This window comes from Oncorhynchus keta, chromosome 4, assembly GCF_023373465.1.
Source record: "Oncorhynchus keta strain PuntledgeMale-10-30-2019 chromosome 4, Oket_V2, whole genome shotgun sequence".
NCBI lineage: Eukaryota > Metazoa > Chordata > Actinopteri > Salmoniformes > Salmonidae > Oncorhynchus > Oncorhynchus keta.
The window spans coordinates 87,707,578-87,717,650 of NC_068424.1; the positions used below are offsets into that span (position 1 = coordinate 87,707,578).

Sequence of the window (10,073 nt, forward strand, 5' to 3'; positions counted from 1 at the left end):
TGGTGGTAGTGGGTGGTGGTGGTGGTGGTGGTGGTAGTGGTGGTAGTGGTGTGGTAACTATGGTGTGGTGGTGGTCCAGACTTGGGGTGGTGGTGGTGGTGGTATTAGTGGTGGTGGTGGTGGTGGTGGTATTAGTGGTGGTGGTGGTGGTGGTGGTGGTGGTGGTGGTATTAGTGGTGGTGGTGGTGGTGGTTGGTGGTGGTGGTGGTGGTGGTGGTGGTATTAGTGGTGGTGGTGGTAGTAGTGGTGTTAACTATGTGTCTCTCTCTCCAGACCTGGGTGGTGGTGGTGGTATTAGTGGTGGTGGTGGTAGTAGTGGTGTTAACTATGTCTCTCTCTCTCTCCAGACCTGGGTGGTGGTGGTGGTGGTGGTATTAGTGGTGTTAACTATGTCTCTCTCTCCAGACCTGGGTGGGCAACAAGAGGCGGAAGCTGGCCTCCAGGGCGGACCAGAACACAGGCATGTCCCACTCCAATCACAGCCTGGCTACGGGAGCTCTGTCCAACCACATGCTAACGGGCGGGGCTCTAGTGGCGGGCGCAATGCTGACAGGGGAGATGGCGGCAGCTCAGAATATCCAGAGAGGATCCTCCCACCTCCCTCCATCCTCTTCCTCCTTCCCCTCTCCCTCCTCCTCTTCCTCCTCCTCTCGTCTCAACTCTGTCAACAACAACAACGATGTCATCCTGACAGGGATTTACTCTCTAGGCTCCACTTCTCGTTCCCAGCCCACTGTTAAGCCCCTCTCCTGTCACTCTGACCTTGAGCTCCCTGTAGATGTCCATCAAACTCTGCTCAACCAATCACAGCACAGGAGGAATAGTTCTGTCTCCTCCCCCCTCCAGCTCCACTCTAGATCGGGTACCATGTCACTTCCTCGCTGTAAACCCCTCTCCCTCTCCTCTTCCCCCTCCTTCTCCTCATCCCCCAGCCGCCCCATCCACAATCTGTCCAAGAGGTGTGGTTTCACCACTGGTTGGGCAGGGTGGGCAGTAGGAAGTGCTGGGTCAGGGAGGGGGGTACCTCGGAGCTGGGCTAGACAGTATGGTTCTCTCCAGTCCGGCCCCTGTCCCTCCCAGCTCCAGCCCACGCCTCACTCCAACCCCCAGACTCCCCAACCTCACCCCCCAAGGCCCCATCCTTCCAACCCTCCCCCTTCAGACCACTCCCCCCGCATTCATCAGGTCTTCAGCATATCAGAGAGGGGGGAGGGGGAGGGACTAGGACAAGGACAGCCTTCTGATAGCAGCAGGCAAGAGAGACACAGACAGTCTACCCGCCCTTTGGACGCTATTGGCTGCCTCTCAATCGCCATGGAGACGGGCGATGAAGAGGATGAGTGGCGGAGGGAGGAAGAGTTATCCAACATGGCTGCCACGACACACGGGGACCTCCAGAGAGGCCAGGGGGTGAGGGACAGCCCCAGCAGGGGAGAGGGATCTGGGGGTAGAGACCTCACATCCCCCTCCCTGGTCCTCAGCAGCTCCAGGCCTGGTCCATATTCTCGGGACAGCTACCCAGTTACTACAACACTACAGACCTCCCCTAGTATACAGGTAGGGGTTACTGTTACTACTACTACTACTACTACTACTACTACTACTACTACTACTACCCAGTTACTACAACACTACAGACCTCCCCTAGTATACAGGTAGGGGTTACTGTTACTACTACTACTACTACTACTACTACTACTACTACTACTACTACCCAGTTACTACAACACTACAGACCTCCCCTAGTATACAGGTAGGGGTTACTGTTACTACTACTACTACTACTACTACTACTACTACTACTACTACCCAGTTACTACAACACTACAGACCTCCCCTAGTATACAGGTAGGGGTTACTGTTACTACTACTACTACTACTACTACTACTACTACTACTACTACTACTACTACTACTACTACCCAGTTACTACAACACTACAGACCTCCCCTAGTATACAGGTAGGGGTTACTGTTACTACTACTACTACTACTACTACTACTACTACTACTACTACTACTACTACTACTACTACTACCCAGTTACTACAACACTACAGACCTCCCCTAGTATACAGGTAGGGGTTACTGTTACTACTACTACTACTACTACTACTACTACTACTACCCAGTTACTACAACACTACAGACCTCCCCTAGTATACAGGTAGGGGTTACTGTTACTACTACTACTACTACTACCCAGTTACTACAACACTACAGACCTCCCCTAGTATACAGGTAGGGTTTACTGTTACTACTACTACTACTACTACTACTACTACTACCCAGTTACTACAACACTACAGACCTCTCCTAGTATACAGGTAGGGTTTACTGTTACTACTACTACTACTACTACTACTACCCAGTTACTACAACACTACAGACCTCTCCTAGTATACAGGTAGGGGTTACTACTACTACTACTACTACTACTACTACTACCCAGTTACTACAAAACTACAGACCTCTCCTAGTATACAGGTAGGGGTTACTGTTACTACTACTACTACTACTACTACCCAGTTACTACAACACTACAGACCTCTCCTAGTATACAGGTAGGGGTTACTGTTACTACTACTACTACTACCCAGTTACTACAACACTACAGACCTCTCCTAGTATACAGGTAGGGGTTACTGTTACTACTACTACTACTACTACTACTACTACCCAGTTACTACAACACTACAGACCTCTCCTAGTATACAGGTAGGGGTTACTGTTACTACTACTACTACTACTACTACTACTACTACTACCCAGTTACTACAAAACTACAGACCTCCCTAGTATACAGGTAGGGGTTACTGTTACTGTTACTACTACTACTAATACTACTACCCAGTTACTACAACACTACAGACCTCTCCTAGTATACAGGTAGGGTTTACTGTTACTACTACTACTACTACTACTACTACTACCAGTTACTACAACACTACAGACCTCTCCTAGTATACAGGTAGGGGTTACTGTTACTACTACTACTACTACTACTACCCAGTTACTACAACACTACAGACCTCTCCTAGTATACAAGTAGGGTTTACTGTTACTACTACTACTACTACTACTACTACTACTACTACTACTACTACCCAGTTACTACAAAACTACAGACCTCCCCTAGTATACAGGTAGGGGTTACTGTTACTACTACTACTACTACTACTACCCAGTTACTACAACACTACAGACCTCTCCTAGTATACAGGTAGGGTTTACTGTTACTACTACTACTACTACTACTACTACTACTACTACTACCCAGTTACTACAACACTACAGACCTCTCCTAGTATACAGGTAGGGGTTACTACTACTACTACTACTACTACTACTACCCAGTTACTACAACACTACAGACCTCTCCTAGTATACAGGTAGGGGTTACTGTTACTACTACTACTACTACTACTACTACTACTACCCAGTTACTACAACACTACAGACCTCTCCTAGTATACAGGTAGGGGTTACTGTTACTACTACTACTACTACTACTACTACTACTACCCAGTTACTACAACACTACAGACCTCTCCTAGTATACAGGTAGGGGTTACTGTTACTACTACTACTACTACTACTACCCAATTACTACAACACTACAGACCTCTCCTAGTATACAGGTAGGGGTTACTGTTACTACTACTACTACTACTACTACTACTACCCAGTTACTACAACACTACAGACCTCTCCTAGTATACAGGTAGGGGTTACTGTTACTACTACTACTACTACTACTACTACTACTACTACTACTACCCAGTTACTACAAAACTACAGACCTCCCCTAGTATACAGGTAGGGGTTACTGTTACTACTACTACTACTACTACTACTACTACCCAGTTACTACAACACTACAGACCTCTCCTAGTATACAGGTAGGGTTTACTGTTACTACTACTACTACTACTACTACTACTACTACTACCCAGTTACTACAAAACTACAGACCTCCCCTAGTATACAGGTAGGGGTTACTGTTACTACTACTACTACTACTACTACCCAGTTACTACAACACTACAGACCTCTCCTAGTATACAAGTAGGGTTTACTGTTACTACTACTACTACTACTACTACTACTACTACTACTACTACCCAGTTACTACAAAACTACAGACCTCCCCTAGTATACAGGTAGGGGTTACTGTTACTACTACTACTACTACTACTACTACTACTACCCAGTTACTACAACACTACAGACCTCTCCTAGTATACAGGTAGGGGTTACTGTTACTACTACTACTACTACTACCCAGTTACTACAACACTACAGACCTCTCCTAGTATACAGGTAGGGTTTACTGTTACTACTACTACTACTACTACTACTACTACTACTACTACTACCCAGTTACTACAACACTACAGACCTCTCCTAGTATACAGGTAGGGGTTACTGTTACTACTACTACTACTACTACTACTACTACTACCCAGTTACTACAACACTACAGACCTCTCCTAGTATACAGGTAGGGTTTACTGTTACTACTACTACTACTACTACTACTACTACCCAGTTACTACAACACTACAGACCTCTCCTAGTATACAGGTAGGGTTTACTGTTACTACTACTACTACTACTACTACTACTACTACTACTACTATTACTACCCAGTTACTACAACACTACAGACCTCTCCTAGTATACAGGTAGGGTTTACTGTTACTACTACTACTACTACTACTACTACTACCCAGTTACTACAACACTACAGACCTCTCCTAGTATACAGGTAGGGGTTACTGTTACTACTACTACTACTACTACTACTACTACTACTACCCAGTTACTACAACACTACAGACCTCTCCAAGTATACAGGTAGGGTTTACTGTTACTACTACTACTACTACTACTACTACTACCCAGTTACTACAACACTACAGACCTCTCCTAGTATACAGGTAGGGTTTACTGTTACTACTACTACTACTACTACTACTACTACTACTACTACTACTACCCAGTTACTACAACACTACAGACCTCCCCTAGTATACAGGTAGGGGTTAATCCTCCCCTCTCACCTCCTCTCCCCTCTTACCACCTCTCCCCTCTTACCACCTTTTCCCTTCTTACCTCCTCTCCCCTCTTTCCTCCTCTCCCCTCTTTCCTCCTCTCCCCTCTTTCCTCCTATTTCCTCCTCTCCCCTCTTTCCTCCTCTCCCCTCTTTCCTCCTCTCCCCTCTTTCCTCCTCTCCCCTTTTTCCTCTTCTCCCCTCTTTCCTCCTCTCTCCTTCCCTTTCCTCCTCACCTTTCCTCCTCACTATTTCCTCTTTCCACCTCCTCTTTCCTCCTCCCTTCTCATCTTTCCTCCTCCCTCTACTCTTTTCTCTTCCCTCCCCCTCTTTCCTCCTCCCTCCTACTCTTTCCTCCTCCCTCCTCCTCTTTCCTCTTCCCTCCTCCTCTTTCCTCTTCCCTTCTCATCTTTCCTCCTCCCTCTACTCTTTTCTCTTCCCTCCCCCTCTTTCCTCCTCCCTCCTACTCTTTCCTCCTCCCTCCTACTTTTCCTCCTCCCTCCTACTCTTTCCTCCTCCCTCCTACTCTTTCCTCCTCCCTCCCACTCTTTCCTCCTCCCTTCTCATCTTTCCTCCTCCCTCCCCCTCTTTCCTCCTCCCTCCCCCTCTTTCCTCCTCCCTCCTACTCTTTCCTCCTCCCTTCTCCTCTTTCCTCCTCCCTCCTACTCTTTCCTCCTCCCTCCCCCTCTTTCCTCCTCCCTTCTCATCTTTCCTCCTCCCTCCCCCTCTTTCCTCCTCCCTCCCCCTCTTTCCTCCTCCCTCCTACTCTTTCCTCCTCCCTCCTACTCTTTCCTCCTCCCTCCCCCTCTTTCCTCCTCCCTTCTCCTCTTTCCTCCTCCCTCCCCCTCTTTCCTCCTCCCTCCCCCTCTTTCCTCCTCCCTCCCCCTCTTTCCTCCTCCCTCCTACTCTTTCCTCCTCCCTCCTACTCTTTCCTCCTCCCTCCTACTCTTTCCTCCTCCCTCCCCCTCTTTCCTCCTCCCTTCTCCTCTTTCCTCCTCCCTCCCCCTCTTTCCTCCTCCCTCCTACTCTTTCCTCCTCCCTTCTCCTCTTTCCTCCTCCCTTCTCTTTCCTCACTTCTCCTCTTTCCTCACTCCTCCTCTTTCCTCCTCCCTCCCCCTCTTTCCTCCTCCCTCCTACTCTTTCCTCCTCCCTCCTCCTCTTTCCTCCTCCCTCCTCCTCTTTCCTCCTCCCTCCTACTCTTTCCTCCTCCCTCCTACTCTTTCCTCCTCCCTTCTCCTCTTTCCTCCTCCCTTCTGCTCTTTCCTCCTCCCTCCTGCTCTTTCCTCCTCCCTCCTACTCTTTCCTCCTCCCTCCTACTCTTTCCTCCTCCCTTCTCATCTTTCCTCCTCCCTTCTCCTCTTTCCTCCTCCCTTCTACTCTTTCCTCCTCCCTCCTACTCTTTCCTCCTCCCTTCTACTCTTTCCTCCTCCCTCCTACTCTTTCCTCCTCCCTTCTACTCTTTCCTCCTCCCTTCTCCTCTTTCCTCCTCCCTCCTCCTCTTTTCTCCTCTTTCCCCCCTCTCACCACCTCCTCCCCTCTGTAGGTTCCAGTCAGTCCCTCTGCTCCGTGGCTCATCAGTAACTCCAGGAAGAGAACTGTAAGTCTTCATCATGTCTCATTCTGTCTTACCTAACAGTATAAATTTATACACTCACTACAGTAAGTCGCTCTGGATAAGAGCGATAAGAGCTCTTTAACGTGTGTGTGTGTGTGTGTGTGTAGCTACAGGACAGGACCCAGTTCAGTGATGTGGACCTGGGCCAGTTGAAGCGGTACTGGGACCGAGGGATGACCAGTCTGGGTTCTGTCTGCAGAGAGAAGATCAACGCAGCAGCCAATCAGCTCAACGTAGACACTGAGATAGTCAAGGTAGCAACCAATCAGAGGCTTCCTCTCAGCTGTTTCAGCCAATCACACACTGCCTCTGACTGTTGTACAGTATTAACAGTAGTTGTGTAATTGACAGACGTGGATCTTAACAATATATTATGTTGTGCTGTGTATTTGTTTGACAGACGTGGATTGGGAACCGGAGGAGGAAGTACCGTCTGATGGGCATAAAGATCCCGCCCCCTAAAGGTGGGCCGGCCTTGTTCCTGACATCACTGGAAGGGGAGAAGTCTCCCTCTACACTGAGTTCCGATGGGGAGGGGCTGAGAACGCCCGAGCTGGGAGACAACCTAAATGATGGAGCGTCCTTCTGTCTGTCGGAGGGTGAGACACGAGCACACACACACACACACACACACACACACACACACACACACACACACACACACACACACACACACACAAAACCTCCCCCAGTAGCATTGTCCAGTGTGACAGTGTTTGTATTTTAGATGGGACCAGTCAGTCGTACCAGAGGGAAGAAGAGAACGGAGTAGAGGAGGAGAGCAGCAGCGCCCCCATGGCTCACAGCGTGGTACTGCAGTATACACCCTGTTACTACACTAGAGATGCACTGTTACTACTATACACTAGTACAATACACTGTTACTACACTAGTACAATACACTGTTACTACACTAGTACAATACACTGTTACTACACTAGTACAATACACTGTTACTACACTAGTACAATACACTGTTACTACACTAGAGATATACTGTTACTACACTAGTACAATACACTGTTACTACACTAGAGATACACTGTTACTACACTAGAGATATACTGTTACTACACTAGTACAATACACTGTTACTACACTAGAGATACACTGTTACTACACTAGTACAATACACTGTTACTACACTAGAGATACACTGTTACTACACTAGTACAATACACTGTTACTACACTAGAGATACACTGTTACTACACTAGTACAATACACTGTTACTACACTAGAGATATACTGTTACTACACTAGAGATACACTGTTACTACACTAGTACAATACACTGTTACTACACTAGTACAATACACTGTTACTACACTAGTACAATACACTGTTAGTACAATACACTGTTACTACACTAGAGATACACTGTTACTACACTAGTACAATACACTGTTACTACACTAGAGATACACTGTTACTACACTAGAGATACACTGTTACTACACTAGTACAATACACTGTTACTACACTAGTACAATACACTGTTACTACACTAGTACAATACACTGTTACTACACTAGAGATACACTGTTACTACACTAGTACAATACACTGTTACTACACTAGGGATACACTGTTACTACACTAGAGATACACTGTTACTACACTAGTACAATACACTGTTACTACACTAGTACAATACACTGTTACTACACTAGAGAGACACTGTTACTACACTAGAGATATACTGTTACTACACTAGTACAATACACTGTTACTACACTAGAGATACACTGTTACTACACTAGTACAATACACTGTTACTACACTAGTACAATATACTGTTACTACACTAGTACAATACACTGTTACTACACTAGAGATACACTGTTACTACACTAGTACAATACACTGTTACTACACTAGTACAATACACTGTTACTACACTAGTGCAATATACTGTTACTACACTAGTACAATACACTGTTACTACACTAGAGACACACTGTTACTACACTAGTACAATACACTGTTACTACACTAGTGCAATATACTGTTACTACACTAGTACAATACACTGTTACTACACTAGTACAATACACTGTTACTACACTAGTACAATACACTGTTACTACACTAGTACAATACACTGTTACTACACTAGAGATGCACTGTTACTACACTAGTACAATACACTGTTACTACACTAGTACAATACACTGTTACTACACTAGTACAATACACTGTTACTACACTAGAGATACACTATTACTACACTAGTACAATACACTGTTACTACACTAGTACAATACACTGTTACTACACTAGTACAATACACTGTTACTACACTAGTACAATACACTGTTACTACACTAGTACAATACACTGTTACTACACTAGTACAATACACTGTTACTACACTAGTACAATACACTGTTACTACACTAGTACAATACACTGTTACTACACTAGAGATACACTGTTACTACACTAGTAAAATACACTCTTACTACACTAGAGATACACTGTTACTACACTAGTACAATACACTGTTACTACACTAGCAACACACTGTTACTGCACTAGTACAATACACTGTTACTACACTACTACAATACACTGTTACTACACTAGCAACACACTGTTACTACACTAGAGATACACTGTTACTACACTGTTACTACACTTGTACAATACACTGTTACTACACTGTTACTACACTGGTACAATACACTGTTACTACACTAGTACAATACACTGTTACTACACTAGAGAGACACTGTTACTACACTAGTACAATACACTGTTACTACACTAGAGATACACTGTTACTACACTAGTACAATACACTGTTACTACACTAGAGAGACACTGTTACTACACTAGTACAATACACTGTTACTACACTAGAGAGACACTGTTATTACACTAGTACAATACTCTGTTACTACACTAGAGAGACACTTTTACTACACTAGTACAATACACTGTTACTACACTAGTACTATACACTGTTACTACACTAGTACAATACACTGTTACTACACTAGAGATACACTGTTACTACACTAGTACAATACACTGTTACTACACTAGAGATACACTGTTACTACACTAGAGATACACTGTTACTACACTAGTACAATACACTGTTACTACGCTGGTACAATACACTGTTACTACACTAGTGCAATGCACTGTTACTACACTAGTACAATACACTGTTACTACACTAGTGCAATGCACTGTTACTACACTAGTACAATGCACTGTTACTACACTAGTAAAATGCACTGTTACTACACTAGTACAATACACTGTTACTACACTAGTACAATACACTGTTACTACACTAGTACAATACACTGTTACTACACTAGTACAATACACTGTTACTACACTAGAGATACACTGTTACTACACTAGTACAATACACTGTTACTACACT

General features: G+C 45.0%; 1 protein-coding gene across 3 annotated transcripts in view; it reads left to right on the forward strand.

Annotated features, from left to right (window-relative positions):
- The window catches only part of hdx (highly divergent homeobox), a 47,753-nt gene that overhangs the window by 28,819 nt on the left and 8,861 nt on the right, over positions 1–10,073 (forward strand). For all 3 annotated transcript variants that reach the window (XM_052518168.1, XM_052518169.1, XM_052518171.1), the window contains exons 3-7: positions 406–1,557; positions 6,599–6,652; positions 6,778–6,924; positions 7,071–7,269; positions 7,398–7,480. In XM_052518168.1, the coding sequence (XP_052374128.1) occupies positions 406–1,557; positions 6,599–6,652; positions 6,778–6,924; positions 7,071–7,269; positions 7,398–7,480 (1,635 nt within the window). The remainder of the gene's footprint in view (positions 1–405; positions 1,558–6,598; positions 6,653–6,777; positions 6,925–7,070; positions 7,270–7,397; positions 7,481–10,073) is intronic.